The sequence below is a fragment of the Bombina bombina genome, chromosome 2 (genome assembly GCF_027579735.1).
Source record: "Bombina bombina isolate aBomBom1 chromosome 2, aBomBom1.pri, whole genome shotgun sequence".
NCBI lineage: Eukaryota > Metazoa > Chordata > Amphibia > Anura > Bombinatoridae > Bombina > Bombina bombina.
Window position 1 is genome coordinate 528,860,848 of NC_069500.1, and position 26,117 is coordinate 528,886,964.

At 35.8% G+C, this 26,117-nt stretch overlaps 1 protein-coding gene across 1 annotated transcript; it reads left to right on the forward strand.

The window, feature by feature from the left end:
- Nucleotides 1-1,127: 1,127 nt before the first annotated feature.
- Nucleotides 1,128-24,243, forward strand: CEBPE (CCAAT enhancer binding protein epsilon). Its single transcript, XM_053700587.1, has 3 exons — nt 1,128-1,240; nt 19,942-20,509; nt 21,503-24,243. Exons 2-3 carry the CDS (start codon nt 20,033-20,035, stop codon nt 21,815-21,817), a joined length of 792 nt encoding a protein of 263 aa, XP_053556562.1. The 5' UTR covers nt 1,128-1,240; nt 19,942-20,032; the 3' UTR covers nt 21,818-24,243.
- Nucleotides 24,244-26,117: the final 1,874 nt, after the last annotated feature.

A 26,117-nucleotide genomic window follows, 5' to 3' on the forward strand; every position in this document is an offset into this window, starting at 1 on the left:
GTATTTAAGTGGAAAGGGCTCCAAAGTATATTTGCAAATATATATGTGTATACATGTGTTCATATGTGTATATATGAATGTATATACATAAATACCCATATAAACATAAATACACATGTATACACATATATACATATGCATATATACATACACATGTACATGTATTTATACATTATAGCCCTTTCCATTCAAATACCTTGTCCTATACCATATATTTTTGAACCCTTATAGCTTTTTTAAATATTTATGTGAATAATTTTTTATTAGATAGTGTATATATGAGTGTAACTGTTAATTTTAATGTATTTATGTAGTGTGTAATGCAACTTTAATTTTAGCCATAACTCTTTATACAAAATTTTCAATTGTGCTAACCCGACGAGCGCATATTTAGTTTGTGCGTGTGCGGTCGCATTTACTTTCAACTAGTAATACTCAGGCAATTTAACAATGACACAATATTTTAATATTGTGCACAACAACATTACCACACTACTTGTAATCTAGCCCTATATGGGCAATTGAAATGAAGTTTTAGTCTCATTTAAAGAGACAAAGAAGCATGTTTTTCTTTATAACCTAAGATAGTGTGTTTCACAAAGTATTACAGCTTATTGTTTTTTTTGTATGAAATGGATGATAATTAGATATTTATACTCATATATATGTGTTTCTTCTTTGGTGGGACCCCAAATGATGAGTTGGATGAAAAATATAAAACATATTTGCCTTAATTGCACAGTAATGTATAAGCTATTTAAATAAACTTATTTATCTGACATGATAAGCTAGAGTCCATTACTCTGTGTTATTAAACTGGTGTCCTTGTTCAGCTCTCTCTCATAAACCGTCCTTTTACACTGCTTAGCTGCTGGCAAGGGGTTAATCTTTATAATGACCCTCTGTAGGAGCCGTTACTGGCCACTGTGGCGGACAGGTGATAGTTGCTGATAAACTGATAGCAGTAGTAGGATTGCACCAGCCCCATTGGGAAATCTCTTGTCTTCCTGATGAGCAGCATTGTAAGGGAGGGGGGGAGAGGTTGAAGGGGAGCGGACTCTTAGCCAAAGGGAGGTGACATAGTGACAAAAGTGGTGTCCCCCTTCCTCTAGCATCACTAGTTCAGACCTGCACCCATTCACAGGTATGTTACAGTGACCCTAGCATCACATCTGCTGAAGAGGCAGCAGTCTGACTGAGAGGAGGGACAGTGAGTGGGTACAGACACCTCTTGACCCAGGTAACTAGTACACGCAAATACATTCACAAACAAAGAAATAAGGATACATTCTTTATATATACAGACAAAACACATGCTAAAAATATATAGAATATTATAAAGTACAGATATGAAAACACACACTACAAACAGTGCACAAATATATACACACAAATATAATAAATACACACACACACACCATGTACTACAAATATATTCACACACAAGCACATATGACAAATGCGCGCGCACACACATACATTAAACATATTCACACATTTACATGCACAAGAAATATTTTCACACCCACTATTATGTAATTAAATTCACAGATATAGTGTTATGAAAATATATGTACAAATATCAAAATATAACAATATTTACACTGTTAGGTGAATCTATTTATGGCAAACATATTCACTCAAATACACACACTGCATGGCCAATATATTCACAACCAGATAAACTGAAAACATATACACCTACACCTCACAAATAAACATAAACTGCACTCACACAGATATCCATTGTATCTTAAACACATAGATCATACCACCTCATAATTCAAAAATACCCTTTTATTCTCAAATTCAATTGCATAATTTGTTGTTTGTTCTGGAATTTAAAACAATGTCCTATACAGTAAACAGTTTTAGTATTTAGTGATATATGTATCCAATTTCAAAACTCATTGAATGCAAGGCTATCACAAATGTGATCTCTATCATCGATTACAAAAAAACAACATATAAACTGAAAAATGACCACACATGCAGATATGAAAAAGTTCAACACCAATCATTTTGTAATACTGTTAAATAGTATTTCTATTGTATGTCTATTATAAGGAAACTATTTAAATACACATTAAAAGGGTTATACCCAGAATATTTGGCCTAACAGTTTAAATTGTACCTTTATTGGCATTACTTTTGGCTTAACACAGTATAGTCTTAGATGTCATTCTGAAGAATTTTAAACGTATGTTATTGAAGATTCATTCATGATTAAACTAACTAAACTCTAGGCAGAAAACAGAGGTTATAGCGCATAATAAATTAATATAAACGTAATATAAACATAACATATCTACGGTCAAAAACATAAGTTGATATACACGAAGATTACAACACAGAGTAAATAGAGAATGAGGAATTTAACACAGTGTAGATATCTAAGCCAGTAACAATTTATTTCCTTCTCTTGGTATATTTTGTTGAACGTAAGCTCGGGACCGTGCACGTGTCTGGAGAATTATATGGCAGCACGATTTATTGGCATGTAGTGACAATAGAAGCAAAGCAAATTTTATAATAGAAGTAAATTAGAATTTTTTTTTTAAATTGTATGCTGAATCACAAAAGAAAAATGTTGTTTTTCATATCCCTTTAAGGGCCACATATAAATGTATGGCTATTAAATAAATACTGTAATTCCTACAATAGTCCAGTGGCTTTATATAAGGTTGCAGGGTACCCCTAATCTGCTGTTCTCCAGAGGGCTTTTTTAAATTTGTGGTCACCCCAAAGTGCACATTTTTAGTTCCACTTTTTTCTGGTGCCACAAAAATAATTACATACATTATTAGTTCTGCTTCTTTTTCGGGGACCACAAAAACTAGGGCAGAGGGCTGGATGAAGCCCTCAAGCCACCAGCCAGCCATCCCTGATCTAAGGAAAGTTAGAACAGCATATGAACTTCCATAGAAGATTGCAAGGCAAATAATTAATATGTAGGGTTAAAGGGACACTGAACCCAAAAAATTATTTTGTGATTCAGATAGAACATGCAATTCTAAGCAACTTTCTAATTTACTCCTATTATCAATTTTGGTGGAATTTATCCACCAGTCAGCAAGGACAACCTAGGTTGTTCACCAAAAATGGGCCGGCATCTAAACTTACATTCTTGCATTTCAAATAAAGATACCAAGAGAATAAAGAACATTTGCTAATAGAAATAAATTAGAAAGTTGCTTAAAATTTCATGATCTATCTGAATCACAAAAGAAAAAATTTGGGTTCAGGGTCCCTTTAAGGGTTAAAAAACAGAGCAGATTATGTAGCTTTTAAATATGGTAGATATACAGGGTGTTACTATAAGGCAGTTAGTCATGAATAACCATATAACAAATTACACATGCAGGAAGGATTTTAATGGATTATATATAAAAGTCTTGTCCAACGTAGCTAAAGTATCATCCTAAAAATGTTTTTTGGAATTTTATTGAATTTTACAAATTGCTTTGGAACAGAGATATTTATGTAATAAGAACAGAATTCATAGTAGGGAATCTCACTGTATAGAATGGAATATGACAAAATAGAAAATGTACAAAGTAAATTTAGAGTACTACTAATTTTTGTTAAACAAAAGATAATTTACATTTAAAATAATATAGTTTATAAGCTAACAAGCATCGCATTAATAAATATAGAAGAAGAATACATTAGGACATTCAAAATTTCAATAAATTACCTGATATATAGTTAACCATCATCTCCACCCAAACATAAAATATTCTTAAAGGGATAGTGTACACAAATATTTTCTGGCCTATAATGTGTTCCCAATGATCCATTTTACCTACTAAAGCATAATAAATTGTCTAGAAGTAGATCCTATACCTTTATTTTCTCATCTGAAATAGCTGATTTTCCTTGTTGTTTCCCCACATATACTAAAAACGTCTGTACTTAAAGGGATATGAAACCCAAAACTTTTATTTCATGATTTAGATAGAGCATACAATTTTAAACAACTTTCTTATTTACTTCTATTATCATTTGTCTTCATTCTCTTGGTATCTTTTGTTGAAAAGCAGGCACATAAGGTTAGGAGCCAGTCCATTTCTTGAGCACTATATGGCAGCAATTTTGTAGTAAATTGGAAACTTTTTAAAAATTGTATGCTCTGTCTTAGTCACAAAATAATTTTTTTGGGTGTCATATCACTTTAAAGGGACATGAACCCAAAATTTTTTCTTTCATGATTTCGAAAGAGAATGCAATTTTAAACATCTTTCTAATTTACTTCTACTATCTCATTTGTTATATTCTCTTGATATTCTTTGCTGAAAAGCATATCTAGATATTCTCAGTAGCTGCTTATTGGTTGCTGCAGATAGAAGTCTTGTGTGATTGGCTCACTAATGTGCATTGCTTTTTCTTCAACTAAGTATATCTAAAAAATGAAGTAAAATAAATAATAAAAGTAAATTGTAATGTTGTTTAAATTTTTATGTTCTATCTGAATCATGAAATAAAGATTTTGGGTTTAGTGGCCCTTTAAGTTCTGGTTACAAGAAACCTTTGTAAACAAAAAGCTTTAGATTAAATAATGCTCCTAGTGGGAGCTATGATAGAGAAGTACTAAAATGTTAATCTTCCATTGTTCTTTCTAAGTACTGTCATTTGAGTAAACAGTAATAAATTAGATAAGGAAGACTTTGTGTAAATAATTAGACAGATAAGATAGACGTCTGACAAGCTCAATCAATTGTATTGGGTTGTGGTTTCAATTAACAGAAAAAAACTATTTCATATCCAAAAAAGACCTAAATAAATTTTTTACCATACATTTTAAACTCTGCAGCTGGTATAACAAGTAATTGGAAACACATTAAAGGGACATGAAACCCAAATATTTTCTTTTATGATTCAGATACATAATACAATTTTAAACACCTTTACAATTTACTCCTATTATTTAATTTGCTTCCTTCTCTTGTTATCCTTTGCTGACAGATTTATCTAGGAAAGCTCAGGAGCAGCAAATAATCTAGGTTCTAGCTGCTGATTGGCGGCTGCATATATATACCAATTGTCATTGGCTCACCCTTGTGTTCAGTTAGAAACCAGTAGTGCATTGCTGCTCATTCAACAAATGATACCAAGAAAATGAAACAAATTAGATAATAGAAGTAAATTATAAATTGTATTTTCTATCTGAATCATGATATACAATTTTTGGGTTTCATGTCCCTTTTAGTGGGAACCAATTTTACAGTACACTGTCCCTTTAACTATTGAAATGTATTCTCAGCATTATATTAGGTTTATTCAATTTAAAGCAAATGAGTGAAATAGCAGACCTCAACTCATTTTTAATTTGAGTATAACTTTGCTAAATCCTTTCTTTGTCTCTGAACCATATGTTTAACAGAACTTTCACTGGAATTGTATGTCACCCCAAATATATTATGTGCAGCACGTGGTTGCACAACATTACTGTGAGGTACTGGGCTGGGATCCCATAGACCTCTATAGGCCAGATTACGAATGGAGTGCTAACGTTTGTGCGCAAGGAATAAGGGGTTTATCGCGGGTGTTTACGCTCATCGGGTTTATAGCGATTTACGCTAGAATGATTAGTTCGTTCTCAGAGCTCTGGTTAACTGTTTTGTGAAACAAAAAAGTGGCACAAAACATGTGAAAAATACATTACAAAGTACATTTACACTCATAATAACACCATCTAATAAAAATTATGAGATTATGAGATCTCAGATGTTAGGGAAAAAAGGCAGACAAAGGGCTTTAACATTGAGATACATACATAAACATCTGTAAAGATGTATATGTATGTATGTGTATATATATATATGTGTGTATATATATATATATATATATATATATATATATGTGTGTGTGTGTGTTATGTGTGTACATATGTATTTATGTGTTTATATGTGTATATATGTATTTACAGACATATATTCACATATAAACACTTACATACAAATGTATACATATCTAGACATATATTTATAAGTGCATGGGAGCCCTTTGCAGTTACAGTAAGTAGATGAAAACATGTAAAAGCATATTTATGCAATATTCATATTTAATACAGGTTTTAACTATGTATTTACTGTAAATATTTCACATTCCAATCTTCTACACATAGCAGAACATGTTCTAAGTATTTCTAAATAGATATTCCTATATATATTTGTATATATCTATACATATATATATATATATATATATATATATATATATATATATATATATATATATATATATATATATATATATATATATAAAAATAAAATCATCTATATATATATAGGTATAGATTTATATTCTACCAACAAACCATCAGATGTATGTAGATATATGTATCTATGTGAAGAACATTGGAATGTGGAATATTCATATTTGGTTGTCGGGTTAGCGCACATGAGAATATGGGATCGGGTTTGCTTGCAAGTAGAGTGTTAGGTTTTTTTCCCACTTTTTTTTTTTCTCCATTGACTTCTGTTGTGGAATACGTGAACGAGCACACAATATTCGACCTTTTTGCACTCATAGTGCACAAGTTAAAACTTTTACATTCATCTCATAATACGAGCGCAACCCGACCAGCGAAAAAAACCGAAATTCTAGCAGAGTTAATGCTCGAGTGGGATGCTTCATTAGCGCTCCACTTGTAATCTGGCCCAATATAGGCATACAGAACTCCTACCGATGTAGCTGACTGCTAAAGGTGAGGGTAGGCTTGATATTTTGCTCTGCATCTCATTCTTTTCATTAGTGGTTTTTAAAAGAAAAGAAAGGGATTTACATAGAAGTATGAAAGTTACTCTCATTCTTATATTCAGTGGCTATTGAAATAAAATTAGAAATAAACAATAAAGAACCCAAATGAGTAGAAAGATAAAAATAAATAAATAAATAAATAATAATAATAATCTGAATCAACAATCAACCTATGATGAAGGGTGGGGGGATGATTTTTTTTACTGTAAGTTTATCAACTGATATCAGTTTATGTGTAGTAATATGGCTATTCTGATATGGCAAAATAAGTACTATAGAGAGGCTTTTTTTCTTCATTTTACACTTTTAGGCGGCCTGCCATTCAGATTCCCACTTCTCACTAGATTACGGTATATGACTGAATCATAAAAATATCTTGCAACACTTAAGTCTTAAAACGTCTGCATTTCTCCTCAAGCAGCAAGTATATTCTGGTAAATATGTAGGGTTTTGAGGTGTGTTCAGTATTCAACCAGACAGTTCAGTATTTTAGCCGCTGTCTAGGAAAATCTTCACAACAATACTGGACACTTAAATGTCAAGTATTTTTAAAGTCCCCTGAGTGTCAGCTAAATATGAAGGGCCTTCTAGGCCTCTATGCATTACAATTATGTTTCAAAAAGAAGTAACTGTGCATTATATGTGTTATAGGAAACCATGGGGGTGTTAAATCATTGCTGGGTTTGTGCTCCTGGAAGTCAAGGGGGTCAAATCACTACTGAATATCTGTGTTACTGGCAACAAAGGGGATAACATAACAGCTCAGTGATGGGATCAAGGGTGGGGACTAAGGCTGAGCTTTTGTGGGGACATTGTGTGACCACAGCTACCACCCGTGTCGTTTGGTATTTTTATGGAGCACAGTTGACAACCCAATATGAAGGTGGTGGGAAAACATGCTTTAGAGATACAGGGTATATATGCAGCAGGAGTATATAACAGAATAGATTATTTTTCTTATATAATAGGGGGCGCCCTAAATGATAACAATATATCAGACCTAGTGAGGTGTATAATGAACAATAGATCAATTAAATTAATACTTTAAATCAATAGTTGTACTAAATATCACACATAAATAACAATAGGTAGTGCTTCAATAATTCCAAATATACAAATAAAAAGTCTCTGAGGAGTAGAAATAGAGGGTGAATAGATTAACTGGATGGTTATTACAAACTAGATATATAGAGCTTGTTTTGTATATCCCTGTCTCTTCTTTATGTATTCTACCATCTGTATAGTGCTGTGCAATTTGTTGGCACATTATAAATAAAAATAATAATAATATATAACCCTCTTTGTATAGCTATGTGGATTTACAGCCCTGTCTTTCCGTTTGCAATAGTCATTCCTGAACCTATTCCTCAACAAAACAAGAGTTTCATAACACATTAGCATTGGATTAGGGAGGATACGCTCATATTGCATCAATACCTGCAATTCAATCCTAGGGATTGAGATAAAAAAGCATTGGAGTTACATTTAATTCAGCATCTAATCTACCAGTAAAGTGTTTAATTAAAGGGATAGAAAGGCAAAAATTTAAATGTACATAGGTGTATTTCAGTTTGAAATAGAAATATTTTGCAATAAACTTTCACCAGCAAAAATAGCTTCTAGCAAGTTATTTTTATTTTTCAGCATCATACACACATATGCTGTGTGGGCCCATGCACCAGTATTCAAGCTGAGAGCTGGCGGTAGTGTGAAGACTTAAAGGGACAGTATACACCAATTTTCATATAACTGCATGTAATATACATTAATATAAAGAATAAGATGCACAGATACTGATATAATAATCCAGTATAAAACCATTTAAAAACTTATTTAGAAGCTCCCAGTTTAGCTCTGTTAAAAAGGTTAACTGAAACGCCCAGGGAAAGTGGCTAAATACCAGACACCCCCCCCCTTCCTCTGCATTTGAAAATACTCTATACACAAACAGGAGCAAGGTGGAGGAGGAATACATCAGTATTCTTCTAAAACTTTGGGGCTTGGTTAGTAGTCTGAAAATCAGAGCAATGTTATTTAAAAATAAGCAAAACTATACATTTAAAAAAAATAAAAAACCCTGTATGGGCTATATAAACGGATCATCTACAAAACATTTATGCAAAGAAGAATCTAGTGTATAATGTCCCTTTAATTTGTGTCATACAAGCTACTGCTGACTCTCTAAAAAGGTGCAGTGTTTGAATACTAGTGCACTGGCACTCACAGCATATGTGCATATGTCGCAGGAAAACAGTAACAACTTTGACTAGAAGCATTTTTGCTAATGTAATTATATTGCAAAAATGTTTCCATTTAAAACTGAAATGTACTCATGCTCATTTAAAGGGACACTAAACCCAAAATGTTTCTTTCATGATTCAGGTAGAGAATACAATTTTAAACAACATTCCAATTTACTTCTATTATCTAATTTACTTCATTCTTTAGATATCCTTTGCTGAAGAAATAACAATGCACATGGGTGAGCCAATCCGATGAGGCTTCTATGTGCAGTCACCAATCTGCAACTACTAAGCATATTTAGATATGCTTTTCAGCAAAGGATATCAAGATAATGGAGCAAAATAGATCATAGAAGTAAATTAGAAAGTTGTTTAAAATTGCATGCAATTTCTAAATCATGAAAGAAAAAATTTGGGTTGCATGTCCCTTTAAATTTTGATCTTTCTAACCATTTAAGAAAATAAAACAACAATTCCATATACATACATTATTTATTCAGGTTTCATTCCATACTGTAGTGAGCCTGTAACATTTTCCATGGTGATTGGTTAGCTTAGAGCACAGGCTACAGCAAAGGAGACCAAGAACATGGATTTCATCAGTCTTTTTTTTTTTTTTAAGAAAGTATATCCCTTTAAAAAAAACTAAAAGACCCTTTATTTTGGGGGCATTTGGGGCACTTTTAGAAAATTAACCAGAGATCTGATCTCTGGTTAATTTTCTGAGCGCTAATTGCTATCATTTGTAATGGCTGGTTAATTATCATGTGCCCACAAATGGGAAAATTTGTGCTCCACTTGTAATCTAGTCCATAGTTAGCTAATGTCAGTAATGTAAAAATGACGTGCTCTCATGGATTAGGGCATGTAACTGCATTAGAATTTCCTCTTTTTCCATAATAGGTTTGACTAAACCTTTAGATTTCCTTTGGTTGATGCATGAACTGTAAATGTCTACAAGATGCTACAGTAACAATGGGTAGCCTTCAAATGAATGCCTGACAAAATAAACCTGCATATAAGGCTCCTACTTTAAAAGAGGATGCCTCATTTTTCAAAGAAGTTATCTCATTACCCTGAGCATGTTAGGGGATTGCTATGGTAATTGTATAAATTGGATAGGTCCAGTAGCATTATATATATTTTATGGAGAGATATAAAAAAAGATCTGATCTCATTGTCTGTGTAGACATAGGGAGGCTCACGCGGAATGAGCAAATATCTGTGGACACTATGAGCAAAAACGTGTTCATTTTAAAAGTTAAATATACATATAATAGATATACAAGAATGGCTGAGTTGCTTGTATTGCTAACACAACTATAGGGTTATAACCAATGGTCAAAGGCTGAAATTTTAGCACCAGGTTCTCTAACTTCTCTATAATACAGAACCTATACACGTTTTACATTTTAAGAACAGTTTCTTAGGAACTGGTGAGAACCTGCTGAATCCAACCACTGGTTATAACACACAACAATATACATCTGGGTAGCAAAATAGTGTAGATCTTTGAGGGCAGTAGGCAGCTATCCCTGGTTGAACCAAGGCAAGTCAATTAGAAGCTCAGCGCAGAGGAATATTCCAAAACCTTTTTTCAGGATATATATTTGACAACCCTGGTGTAAATACTTTGGAGAGTAGAAATAGATGAATGTTTATATATAAAGATATATTGGCCTCTATTTATCAAAGTCTGGCGGACCTGATCCGACAGTGCGGATCAGGTCCGGCAGACCTCGCTGAATACGGAGAGCAATACGCTCTCCGTATTCAGCATTGCACCAGCAGCTCACAAGAGCTGCTGGTGCAACGCCGCCTGCAGAATCGCGGCCAATCGGCTGCCAGCAGGGAGGTGTCAATCAACCCGATCGTACTCGATCGGGTTGAATTGCGGCGATGTCTGTCCACCTGCTCAGAGTAGACGGACAGGTTATGGAGCAGCGGTCTTTAGACCACTGCTTCATAACTGGTGTTTTTGGCGAGGCTGCAGGCTCGCCAGAAACACGGGGCCTCAAGCTCTATCCGGAGCTTGATAGATATGCTCCATTGGCAGTAATATATAATATGGGACGCCGAATGGCAAAGGTAAATTTTACATGGAGAAGACAAGTAATCTGAGAGCAGGTGTACAAGGTTAATATAAGCAGTTATTCAAGTGTAAATATAATAAAGTGAGTGATAACTAGGAGCAAATATTCCTGTGTTTTTATTGGTAAAGAAACATAGCTCATTTTGGAAAACTCTATTTTAGTATAATCGGCATTAAAAATATTATTCAAGTAGCTCAGGGAGGTTAAGTGGACAACTACTTGGAATCACACACCTATACATATAATTGTTTTACCTGTTGTTTGGACATAGGGCCCGTGTCTGGATAGCAGAGCATAAAAATTACAAACTTGTGGAACAACCATACTCCCTATTTTCATTATAATGCCTAATTAATAGCTATACTTTACATTTTGGTGTTGTTTTTATTTTTAGGTAGCAAGTATGCCTTACAGTAAAAGATGTTATTCACTACTATCCTACACTAAGGCCCATATTTATCAAGCTCCGTACGGAGCTTGAAGGGCCGTGTTTCTGGCGAGTCTTCAGACTCGCCAGAAACACAAGTTATGAAGCAGCGGTCTAAAGACAGCTGCTCCATAACCCTGTCCGCCTGCTCTGAGCACGATCGGGTTGATTGACACCTCCCTGCTGGCGGCCGAATGGCCGCGAGTCTGCAGGGGGCGGAGTTGCACCAGCAGCTCTTGTGAGCTGCTGGTGCAATGTTAAATGCGGAGAGCGTATTGCTCTCCACATTTAGCGAGGTCTTGCGGACCTGATCCGCAGTGTCGGATCAGGTCCGCAAGACCTTTGATAAATTGGGGCCTAAGAAGTAGATCATTTCACATTGCAACCAACAATTAGTTGACATTCAACATTCTTTTGGTCCACTTTACTAAGCTGGTCTCTCAAATATAAGGATCCAATTATGTTAAATGGGGGATTCTTTCTTATTTACATGGCTTATTACTACATGTTTAAATTCCTCAGGTTAATACTTTATATGACAAAAGCAATTTCATGTGCCTTCTATTATGTTTTACTGCTCCTCAAATTCAAAGAAAAAAACAAATAATCTGAGGTTTATCTCTAATATACTATACTAAATTGTGACGCAACAGATATATTTATGTGTTGTGGCATAGTGAGTGGTCTGCATTTTTAGGATCTTTCTTTTTGCACCAACACATCGGTTGTCGTACTGTTTATATGTTATTGTTTATGTGAGACATAATTGGCAACATGTTTTACAGGATGCAGTGGCTATTACTATGCGGTGACATATAGTTTCCCCTACCTACTACTGGTGCGGGCTGGTCCTGCTAGGTTACTACTCTGATTGTGCTACATAAACCATGTTAGTTTTGTAAGATAAAGAAATAAGCTCTATTATGCCAGATATGCCATTAGCCTACTAGGTAACCAGTTTACTTTTAATTTTCCCCTGTTAACCAATATGTTCATGAGATTATATATATGACTATACTGCCCTGTGACACTGCAGCCTGTCTACTTAATATTTGCTGCCTATCACATATATTTAACTACCTCCTCTCCAACCCATAATGAGCCTTTTAGTTCCTAAGCTACATATCCTACTTATCATATCCACCTACCACCTCCTCCCCCCCTCTATAATAAACCTCCTATTATAGGAGGGTTGACTGCGCTGCTTATCTTTTCTATGCCGAACCCTAACTATAGTTTATTTTTCCTAATAACCCTTGCAGTCCAATATAAAGTTGACCTTGTTTTTCATACCTAGCGTAACAGGATTGCTCGGGTATCTAGCGCAATATATTTACATATTCTACCATATAATTTACACCGCAAAATTATATTCTCATTCTTGCTATCATTACAACTACTTATTATCAACCTACTCTAAGCCTACAGATCCTACCATGACCACTCAAATGGCTAATTTTAGTCTGTGAAAAGAAAAAGAGGTTCCAGTTTTTTTTTGTGTTTTTTTTTCTAAAGGATTATTTATATGGAGAATTTTAACTTTCTATCTTTGCAAAAGTTGTCAACTTGAAATGTACCATTTATGTTTGTTGCAAGGATATGATGTCTCATATACGTTGTATTGTTTTCGCACAACCTCAATAATAATTTATATAAAAAAAAAAAAAATGTGTCTGAGAAGAAAGGGCTCCAAAGTGTATATATCTGTATATACATGTGTATATATGAGTTTATATGTATATAAATGTATACACATATAAACAAATAATTTCACATGTACATACACACACATATATACTGTATATGGTTTTAGGTATCAGGACATAATAAAAATCACCTGGTCCTTAGCAGGTCCTAAAATGAGGTAAATACAACATCAGATGAACAACAACACATGACATATTACACTGTGTCATGATTTATTTAACAAAAATAAAGCCAAAATGGAGAAGCCATGTGTAAAAAACTAAGTACATCTTATGATTCAATAGCTTGCAGCACCACCTTTAGCAGCAATAACTTGAAGTAAATGTTTTCTGCATGACTTTATCACTCTCACATCGTTGTGGAGGAATTTTGGCCCACTCTTCTTTACAACGTCGCTTCACTTCATTGAGGTTTGCAGGCATTCGTTTATGCACAGCTCTCTTAAAGGGACATGAAACCCAATTTTTTTCTTTAATGATTTAGAAAGAACATACATTTTTAAACAACTTTCTAATTTACTTCTTTTATCTAATTTGCTTGATTCTTGTGATATTGATATCCATTGTTGAAAAGCAAATCTAGATAGACTCAGTAGCTGCTGATTGGTGGCTGTACATAGAAGCCTCGTGTGATTGGCTTACCCATGGGTATTGCTATTTCTTCAACAAAGGATATCTAAAGAATGAAGCAAATTAGATGATAGACGTAAATTGGAATGTTGTTTAAAATTGTATTCTCTATTTGAATCATTAAATAAATATTTTGGGTTTAATATTTCGGGTCCCTTTAAGGTCCTGCCACAGCATTTCAATCCGGTTGAGGTGTGGACTTTGACTGCGCCATTGCAACACCTTGATTCTTTTCTTTTTCAGCCATTCTGTTGTAGATTTGCTGGTGTGCTTAAGACAATTGTCCTGTGTCATGAACCAATTTGGGAAAAGGTGTAAGACTGTGAGTGTGTATACACACACACACACACACAATCTATGGACCGGGCTCTCAAAAGCTAAATTAGTGTAGTAGTGATAAAAAGTAAATAAATATAAATTTGAATAAATCTATCAATGCAAGTATAAACTAATATAGAAGGAAATAGAAAATGTACAAAAATTGTGTAGAACAAATATATATATATTTAATCCTATAGATATAGTGAGGCAATGCTAGTATGTCACATAAACTTAATTTAATATTTCAAAACTAATAATTGCTAGCATAAAATTAGACAAAGACAACATACAAATTCATAAAATCACAGCTGTTAAAAATAGTTAATAATGTCAACCAAATGCCTAAATACACAGATATCTATACAGAGCAACAACAGAAACTTGCCAAGTTGAAATAATCAGCATAAAAGTCCAGCATAGAAGATTTCCTTATTGCACAGTCTTATATCAGATAGTATATGTATATAAACACAGAGTCTCTCTAGCGTACAGCTACAACAGAGAGGCTACAGCAGGGGTAATCCGGAACCTTCAGAGGGTATTATTGGTCATAGAAACATCAAAGGTCCTGCAGTGAGACATGGAATCCTTCTCAAAAGTACGATATTGCTAAACACAATAGGTGCTTTGAAATACTTAAACCGGGTTGGTGTGGATTTTCCTCCTTTGGCGATAATCTCTGTGGTATACGGTCTTTAAGGTGTCTGGCTAAGCAAATTATAAAGAGTCCTTTTCTTTACCGGACCTTTTCGCTGCAAACATTCACCTTCAATTCCAAACAAACCGCTCCAACAGCTGACAAATCACAAACTACGGATGCCCTGAAGGGGGCCAGCAATAGAGCAAAGCGTTGCTTAGCGTTATTTCACCTCCCTATAGCTCTGGTATTACGAGTTTTAAAAAAGCAGGCTTGTGTGGGCGATATGGTTGCGTTGAGCTCCATACCTCACCGAAATGAAGCGCTGCTGTTATGTGCTCATGCACGATTTCCCAATAGACATCAATGGGGAGAGCCGGCAAAAAAAAGTCTAACACCTGCGATCACGGAATGAAAAGCTCCATAACGCAGCCCGATTGATGTCTATGGGGAAAATAAAACTAATGTTTAAACCTAACACCCTAACATAAACCCTGAGTCTAAACACCCCTAATGTGCCACCCCCAACATCCCCGCCACCTACATACAGTTATTAACCCTTAATCTGCCGCCCCCAACATCGCCGACCCTACATAATGTTATTAACCCCTAATCTGCCGCCCCCAACATCGCCGCCGCCTACATAAAATTATTAACCGCTAATCTGCCGCTCCCGATGTCGCCACCACTATACTAAAGTTATTAACCCTAAACCTCTGGCCTCCCACATCACTACCACTAAATAAATCCATTAACCACTAACCCTAACGTAACCCTAACCCTAACGTAACCCTAAGCCTAACACCCCCTAACTTTAACATAATTAATATACAGCTAAACTAAATACAACTATTAACTAAATAATACCTATTTTAAACTAAATACAAACTTACCTGTGAAATAAAACCTAAGCTAGCTACAATATAACTAATAGTTTTTTTTATTTTTTTATTTCACAGGTAAGTTTGTATTTATTTTAACTAGGTAGATTAGTTAGTAAATAGTGATTAACTATTTACTAACTACCTAGTTAAAATAAATACAAACTTACCTGTGAAATAAAACCTAACCTGCCTTACACTAAAACCTAACATTACAAAAAAAATAAACACTAAAATTACTAAAAATAAAAATAACTAAATTACATTAAAAAAACAACTAAATTACAAAAAATAAGAAACAAATTATCAAAAATAAAAAATAATTACACCTAATCTAATAGCCCTACCAAAATAAAAAAGCCCCCCCAAAATAAAAAAACCCTAGCATACAATAAACTACAAATTGCCCTTAAAAGAGCCTTTTGTGGGGCATTGTCCCAAAGATATCAACTCTTTTACCTGTAAAAAAGATACAAACACCCCCCCAACAGTAACCCCCCCCACAACCAACCCCCCCAAATTAAATAACTATCTAAAAAAAACTAAGCTAACCATTGCCCTGAAAAGGGCATTTGTATGGGCATTGCCCTTAAAAGGGCATTTTGCTCTTTTAAATGTCCAGACCCTAAACTAAAAATAAAACCCACCCAAAAAACCCTTAAAAAAACCTAACACTAACCCCTGACGATTCACTTACAATTCTTGAAGTCCCGCTTGAAGGATCCATCCAGCCGGCAAAGTCATCATCCATGTGGCAAGAAGTCTTCATCTAGACGGCCTCTTCGATCTTCATCCAGACGGCAAAGTCCTCATCCAGGCAGCAAGAAATCTTCATCCAGACGGCATCTTCTATCTTCATCTATCCGGCGTGGAGCGGGTCCATCCTGAAGACATCCGGCGCGGAGCATCCTTCATATGGTCACCACCGTAAAATGGAACTTCAATGTAAGTGACGCAATCCAAGATGGCGTCCCTTGCATTCCTATTGGCTGAAATATTTCAATCAGTAGTTTATTGTAGGCTAGGGTTTTTTTTATTTTGGGGGGGCTTTTTTATTTTGATAGGGCTATTAGATTAGGTGTAATTCAATTTTATTTTTGATAATTTGTTTCTTATTTTTCGGAATTTAATGTTTTTTTTGTAATTTAGTTATTTATTTATATTGTAATTACGTACTTTTTGTAATTTTTAGAGTAGTGTTAGGATTTTTTAAATGTGTAGCTTAGTTTAATTTAATTGGTAGTTAGTTTAATTTTAGTTTAATAATTATAATAGTTTAAATGTTAGTTTTTAAAATTTATTAATTTAATTTGACAGGTAAATTTTAATTTAATTTAAGATAGGGAAATTGTAATTTTAATATAAAGTTAGGGGGTCCTTAGGTTTAGGGGTTAATAGTTTATTTTAGTATATCTCGTTGTGGGGGGCTTGTGGTTTAGGGATTAATAGGTTTATTATAGCGGCGGTGTGGGCGGGCGGCAGATTAGGGGTTAATAATATTTAAATAGTGTTTGCAATGCGGGAGGGTGGCGGTTTAGGGGTTAATAACTTTATTATAGTGGCGACGATGTCGGGGAGCGGCGGAATAGGGGTTAATACATTTTAATAGTGGTGGAGATGTCTGGAGTGGCAGATTAGGGGTTAATACATTTATTATAGTGTTTGTGATGCGGGAGGTCCTCAGTTTAGGGATTAATAGGTAGTTTATGGGTGTTAGTGTACTTTGTAACACTTTAGTTATGAGTTTTATGTTACACTCATAACTACTGACTTTAGATAGTGTTACGAATCTTGTGGTTATAGAGTGTACCGCTTACTTTTTGGCCTCCCAGGCAAAATCGTAATACCGGCGCTATGGGAGTCCCATTGAAAAAGAACTTTTTTAAAAGTGCAGTACTGACGTTGCGTGACAGGCTAAAAGGTGTGCGGTACAACTATACCGACAAGACTCGTAATAGTAGGGTTAGGGAAAATGAAGCGTTATGGGCCATAACGCTGCTTTTTCAATCATAACGCAAAACTCGTAATCTATGTCTATAGGATTAAATATATATATATTTGTTCTACACAATTTTTGTACATTTTCTATTTCCTTCTATATTAGTTTATACTTGCATTGATAGATTTATTCAAATGTATATTTATTTACTTTTTATCACTACTACACTAATTTAGCTTTGAGAGCCCCGGTCCATAGATTGTGTGTGTGTGTCTGTGTACACACACTCACAGTCTTACACCTTTTCTGATCTGTCCATAGTGAGATTTTTGTGGGGAAAGTCTCTATCCCGGTGGCTTTTTTATGTAGGATCTCTTTAATAGCGCAATACATCTGACATTCTTTGCCTGTTCCATTATTGTCTGTTTTTTCCCCTAGTCAGATTTGCAGCTGTTATAGATATGAACCAATTTCAGCCAAGCTTTAGCTGTTGGACAGATGGCCTCCATTTGACTCTAGAATACTTTGGTATACAGAGTTCATGGTTGACTCAGTGACTACAAGGTGCCCAGGTCCTATGGCTGCAAAACAAGCCCAAATCATTACCCCTCCACCACCATGCTTGACAGTTGGTATGAGGTGTTTGTGCTGATATGCTGTGTTTGTTTTTTTGTGGCGCTGTGCATTATGGCCAAACATCTCCACTTTGATCTCATCTGTCCAAAGGACAATGTTTCATAAGTCTTGTGGTTGGTTCAGATGCAACTTTGAAAACCTAAGCTGTGCTGCCATGTCCTTTTTAGAGAGAAGAGGCTTTCTCTTGGCAACCCTTCCATACAAACCATACCTGTTCAGTTTTTTTCTAATTGTACTGTCATGAACGTTAACATGCTAACTGAGGCCTGTAGAGTCTGAGATGTAACTCTTAGAGTTTTTGTAATTTCTCTGAGCATTGCATGGTCTGACCTTGTGGTGAATTTGCTGGGACGTCCACTCCTGGAAAGATTGCAACTGTTTTCCAGTTTCTACTTGTGACTAATCTTTCTCACTGTAGAATGATGGACTTTAAATTGTTTGGAAATGGCCTTATAACCCTTCCCAGATTGATGGGCAGCAACAATTGCTTCTCTAAGATCATTGCTGATGTCTTTCCTCCTTGGCATTGTGTTAACACACACCTGAATGCTCCAGACCAGCAAACCAAGCTTTTATATAGGTGGTCACACTTGCTGATGATCAATTAATCAAGGGCTTTTGATTAGCAGCACCTGGCTGCTACTTAAACTCTTAATTCCTATGGAAGCAGTAAGGGTGTACTTAGTTTTTCACAAATAAATCATGACACAGTGTAATATGTCATGTGTTGTTGTTCATCTGAGGTTGTATTTACCTAATTTTAAGAGCTACTTAGGACCAGATTATTTTTATTATGTCCTGATACATAAAACCATATAATTCAAAGAGGGTGTATTTTCTTTTTCGCATGACTGTATGTATATACACATTACAGCTCTTCAAATACCTTGTCATATACCATATACATTTTAACCCTTATAAAAAAAATAATTTATATTTATATGATAATGTATTTATGTTGTGCTTGGTGCAACTTTTTTTTAACCCTTAAACTTTGCTCTCATAAAACATAACATTTATTCCTGAAAATAAAATAAAATTAAAAATAGGAAAACAGCCAGCATATATGACAATGCATAACGCAGCACAAACAACTTACGCATTTCGGCAATCTGCCGTAATCATAGCCTTTAAATACATCACACAGAAGAAGCATTGCTACATGTCTCATGTAGACTGTAAACTCCTCAGAACATAGCCATTTACCTCCTGTATTCTTTTATTTTGTTTAGTCTGTTTTATGTATAAATATTTCTTTTATTTTTAACATCAATTAGTGTGACAGTGCACTCATTCTCATGTACCTAGCTCTACAGAATATGGCAGTGATTTACACATAAATTCTAATAATCTTTTAACTTTAAGGTACTGATGGACAGCTACATTATGAATTTGACATTTGCTATTATTTCAATACTAATAAGCATAAGGAGGGAGTATCATAACAAGGCTTAGGGATTTCAGAAGGTAGTGGCTTTACATTTTAAACAAGAGATATAGCATACACTAGTGAAGTGCTAGAGGGAGATGACAGCCAACCAGAGCTTGCTTTACTGTTACTGTAAAAATCCAGCTTCCTGAATGAAAGGTCATAAGGAAAGTGTGCACAATTCACTGATATGTCGTCACTTGCTCACTGTTCTTCTTGGTATTCATTTTTTCCTAGATTTCTATCACTGGCATGGTAAAGACAGTCACAAAAAAAGGAGAGAGTTGCTGAGAAAGAAGAAGCTCTCTGGAAGAGGCAGACATTTTGTATGTTAAAAGACCAGAGGATATCCTATAGTGGAAGAATGTCTCAAAGCAGTTATTATGAGTGTGAGAAACGTGGCCATAACTCAGGTTACAATTCCCGCTTGGGGGCAAACCACGCAGAGCTTGGCAACCTCTGTGAACCAGAAACTTCTGTGGACCTATCTACATATATTGAATCAGGTGAAGAAATTCTATCTGATCTATTTCCTCTCAAACAAGAGCGACTGAAAGCTGCATATACCTATATGTTACCAGAGGGGCAGCCCACCACATCCTTGTATGGGTACCCTCCCACACTGGCCCAGGATCGTAGGATAGGAGGTTATGAGTCAGGAGGGGTGATTGTGAAGGAAGAGACAAGAGGACAACACAGGGCTGTTTGTAACTCTTTACAGTACCAAGCTGTGCAGTGTGGCCAGACCGCAATGCACCTTCCTTCATCTATTGACGGGACCCACCCAGCACTGCGAGTCCTAAAGGTGAGGTGCTTGGTGTCCTTTAAAGGGGCATTCGAGTGTAAAAATAAAATGTTTTCATTTTAAATAAATCTTCCAAAGTTTTGCAGCTCTGGAACAGCCCATTCTGCTCCAGATGACAATATAGACAATGATTTGCTTATACTTTTTCATTTGCTCACCAACTGTAACCTCATGAAAAGTGACACGAGGGCACACCTGTATAGACAATACTTTATTTTAAAAATAAAATGCTTTAGCAAAGTAGAGCAATTAACTGTTACACTAGAATGATCCTTTAACACATCCTGAACACTGATTATTTTCCTCTGTCTTTTCCATATCTTCCCAGCTAATACTGTCATTTCTCTTTCTGCCTTTTGTCACCCATTTCTATAGCCATCATCATATACTGTTTGGAAAGTAATCTTTAGATCATACTATACTATAAGCATGCTTTCAGTATGACAATGAGGGTAGCCAACATAAACACACTAAGGAATATACCGTAGGAACCTGTTTATTCTTGTCCTTTAGTTTACCAAAACTTAGTTCTACCAAAATTAACTTTGAAATCTATTGGATTCTTTTTGTTCATAAATCAGTAGAAAACCTTTTACGAGTTATTAGAATATCCCCCAAAATATTCGATAGGGTCATGTATTTCATAGTTTTATGGGGTTATTTAAAGAGAGTAATTGCTGCAATATTTGAATCTCACTGTAAGAGCAAGTTAGCATTGCCAAAAAATAAATAAAAGCTCAAACTAAATGACAGAATTTACATTAGATCTTTTTTTTTTGCAGTATTATTGATTGATATGCAAATTGATACTTGGCAAATATTTTCCAGTGCTGACAGGTCTATATTTCTCTTTCGCTTCTTGCATGTTCTTTCTCAAAGGTCCATTCTCTGATTCCTCCCCTCTGTCTTTCCATATCGTCTTCCATTCTTTGCACCAATTTATTCCACATCTTCTGTCACCAAAAGCTCATGCTTACTATTCTCTACCCACAGGGGTCACTCTCAGGGATGTTGCCCACTTCTCAAATGAAAGAGCTGCCCTGCAAGGGTAAGAAAAGTCTCAGTAAGGACAGCTTGGAGTACCGCATGCGCCGAGAGAGAAATAACATAGCAGTGCGTAAGAGTCGTGACAAGGCCAAACGCAGAAATATGGAGACTCAGCAACGTGCACTAGAGTTTATGGCAGAGAATGAAAAACTGCGCAACCGCATTCAGCAGCTAACGCAGGAGCTTGATGCCCTGAGAGGGGTATTCAGGCAAATCCCAGAGGCAGCTTCTTTGGCCAAAGGATCTGGAACTTGCAGCTGAGATAATTAGATATGTGGGGGAAGGAATGGACTGCTAAACACAAGGTGTAGCAGACGTTTAAGACATCATTTTACAATAGAGTGTCATGGTCTTACTCATGATCCTACACACCTACAACAGGGTCAGCTTCATTACTGATTGTGGGATAATCTGTGCACAAACATGTATTTAACAGATTACATTCTCTATCACCCTCCATCTCCTATGATTTATTATTATTACATGTGAATATTAGAAATGTTGTCTGAAAAGAGGGGACTGATTAGTGTACGTCAATAAATATGTGTGTGTGTGTGTAGGGTCGGCTCCAGAACAAATGAAATGGGGGGGGCATTTTTTTTCATGAGGGGGCACACATTTACAAAGCATGTATGAGAGTCAAAATAAGAGCGGACTTACATATTCTGCAGGAAAGTGTATCCATCTTAATATTTAAATTATAGCCAATGCCAGTATTAAGAACATTCTGGTACCTACTTTGTTTTTAGACAAGAGCTCTCGTTAGTATATTACTTTGGAAATACATTTGATACACACATATACACTATAGCATACCGGCATATGCATCTGTTTACTGGGGTCTATCTATCAAGCTCCGAATGGAGCTTGACGCCCCCGTGTTTCTGGCGAGTCTGCAGGCTCACCAGAAACAGCAGTTATGAAGCAGCGGTCTAAAGACCGCTGCTACATAACCCTGTCTGCCTGCTCTGATGAGGAGGACAGGAATCACCGGAATTCAACCCGATCGAGTACGATCGGGTTGATTGACACCCCCTGCTAGCGGCCCATTGGCCGCGAGTCTGCAGGGGGCGGCGTTGCACCAGCAGCTCACAAGAGCTGCTGGTGCAATGCTGAATACGGAGAGCGTATTGCTCTCCGCATTCAGTGATGTCTGTCGGACCTGATCCGCACTGTCGGATCAGGTCAGACAGACATATGATAAATAGGCCTTATTGTCTTACATATGCACATACATACTATAGCATACTGGCACATGCGAATGTGTGTTGTCTTGTAGATGTACACACATATGCCATAACATACTGGCACATGATGCACCTGTGTATTGTCTTACAGATGCACATACATATATACCATAATATACTGGCACATGCACCTGTATATTTTCTTAAAGATGCACATACATACACCGACCATAATAATATACTGGCACATGCACTTGTATATTTATTTGTTAAAGATGCACATACATACACACCAAGACATACTGGCACATGCACCTGTGAGTTTGTATGTATTGTCTTACAGATGCGTCTTACAAATACGTCATAACATACTGACAGATGCATTTAGTGCTTGCAGTTATCTTTATATAACTGTTGGAGCGCTATGGACATTACTCAATAATCTTGCATTCACTTACACAATAATCTAAATAAATGTTATATTTTAAAGTAAGAGTAGCCCTCGGTGTAAATAATCTACCCTTTCTATTCAGTGTCTAATAAAGACTGTCTATGCTTAATCAACTCTCATACTGGCTACTGGCAAATGCACCCTAAAGAGAATTTAAGAATCAACTCCATCTGATCTCATATGAGGATGCGTGACGGCTATTACAGTAACAGTTATATTCTCTCTCTTCTGAATTGTGTCTGACGCGTGACTATTACAGTTATATTCTTCTCTTCTGAATTGTGTCTGTTTTTATTTATTGCAGGTAAAGGAAAAGTTTAGTCACACAAAACTCCTGCTTTACCTGCAATAAATAAAAACAGACACAATTCAGAAGAGAAGAATATAACTGTAATAGTCACGCATCCACATATGAGATCAGGATCAGATCGTAAGCCGGCTGGTCAGGAGGCGTTTGCTCCAGCTCCAGTGTTTATCTACAGCCAGGCAGGCTTACGATTCGAATAGGGGAGGAATTTTCTTTAACTACTTCTAAGTTAGTACTAGTGTACTTACCCCGTAACCGTAACCGGTTTAGTCAGTGGCAACATGGTAAGTCAGACTCCTCCAGGGGCAGGCAGGACAAGTCACAGGTCCTAAGTTCTCTCAGCGACTCAGCTGCTCCTTCACCATCGCCTTCCGTCACGTGCCAGCATAACACACGCCTCCTCCAGTCTCCACAAGATTGATACATGTCACTGACTGAGTGAGAAGACCTGATTGTCTCCCGAGTCCTGAGGCTGCTTAAACAGGAGAAGCCTCTATATGGGAGCGTATGGGCTGTGAGGAGCTTAAGCAGCACCACTTGGTGGCACTAGCTCTCGCGGCTCATACACTTAATTAATAATTAGTATATTAAAAACTATTTTTCTTCATTTAACCACAGCCTTCCCTGCCGAGGGGAGGGGGCACAGCATTTTATTTGGGCGGGAATTTGCCGTCAATGCCCCCCCTTGGAACAGACCCTGTCTGTGTGTGTATATATTTATATATATTTTTATATATATATATATATATATATATATATATATATATATATATATATATATATAAAAAAAAAAAATACAATTCACCTTGAATGGTTGGAGATCACTGAGTTTTTTTGCTGTTTATTACATTGCGATACACAGCGCACCTAGATATCCGGAGTTGTTTTGGAGGGCATCTTGTGAGTGATATATACAGTATATATATATATATATATATATATATATATATATATATATATATATATATATATATATATATATATATACACATACAAACACATACATATAAATATATATATATATATATATATATACACACACATATATATAGATAGATAGATAGATAGATAGATAGATAGATCAGGCTGTATCTATATATATATATATATATATATATATATATACACACATGGGAGACAGACAGGAAAATACTCAAGAAGAAGTGAAACAACAATGTCTCTGACATAAGGCTCTGGTTTCCTTATTCTGTCTGCGTGCTTCATTATCCCTTCCTCTGGTCTCTTGACTATTCTCCCACCCTTTGTTCTTCATTTTTCCTCTTTCACCTGCTGTCTAGCTTTCTTTTAATTATGTTTTGTTTTGTTTTTTGCTCTCTGTCCTCCTCTCTCACCTTCCCTCCAAATACCCTCTCTTCCTTCTCTACTGTTTTCTCTATGTCTTCAGGGGATGTACTTATTACAACACTTTTTTGCATAGTTATTTGTAACCACACTTATTACCCCATCATCCTGTAGAGAAGCAGTGGGTGAGAAATGGGGGAAGGACAGAGTGGGCGTATGGGAAGGGAAAATGGGGACATGGGTGAGGAACGGGCGGAGGGGTGTTGGGGGGGTTACTGTAGAAATACAGTAAATGCAGAACTGTGTCTGGGTTAAGTGTTTTGCTGTTAGGTTTGGATGCTTAGATCTTTTGTGCAGATATTGAATTAAGGCTTCTATAGAAAAAGAAAGAATTATGAATATATGCACTAAGGGTTGCGTTTTTTTCCTAATTTACAGGACAGACAGAACTTGATCTTCATTTGTATGTATCTAAGCATTATGTTTCCAATATGTTTCTGATTTTCATAAACAACTCTAATTAAAATGTTTAAAGAAAAGTGCAATTTCATTCTATCACTTTTTTGGACATGCAAAAAGGGTATGTTTTATATATATATAGATTATTTTCAAAGTAACATAGAGGTAAAAATAACACATGATTCAGATAGAGGATGTAATAAAAAAACAAAAACAAAACCTTTCCATTACACTTATTATCAAATTTACTTATTTCTCTTTGTATTCTCGTTAAAACAGCTCATGTCCATGAAGCATACCTAGATAGGTTTATGAGCATTCAGATGTACGTTGTTGTAACTACTGCTGCCATATAATACGCATTCATACTCCTGAGCATAGCAATTTCTTCTGTGGTAAAAGGAGCCACATTTCAACAATAAAGTATATTTGACACTAAACGTGGATTTTACATTTTTTCCCCTTATATTGCACACTCTGGCCTAGATTTGGAGTTTGGCGTTAGCCGTGAAAACCAGCGTTAGAGGCTCCTAACGCTGGTTTTGGCCGTCCGCTGGTATTTGGAGTCAGTGATTAAAGGGTCTAACGCTCACTTTTCAGCCGCGACTTTTCCATACCGCAGATCCCCTTACGTCAATTGCGTATCCTATCTTTTCAATGGGATCTTCCTAACGCCGGTATTTAGAGTCGTTTCTGAAGTGAGCGCTAGAGCTCTAACGACAAAACTCCAGCCGCAGGAAAATAGCAGTAGTTAAGAGCTTTCTGGGCTAACGCCGGTTCATAAAGCTCTTAACTACTGTACCCTAAAGTACACTAACACCCATAAACTACCTATGTACCCCTAAACCGAGCTCC

Excerpts from the sequence above, each read along its gene's own strand:
- CEBPE (XM_053700587.1), top strand. The coding sequence starts at position 20,033 with ATGTTAAAAGACCAGAGGATATCCTATAGTGGAAGAATGTCTCAAAGC. Across the intron at positions 20,510-21,502 it reads CAGCACTGCGAGTCCTAAAG|GGGTCACTCTCAGGGATGTT; the intron begins GTGAGGTGCTTG and ends CTCTACCCACAG.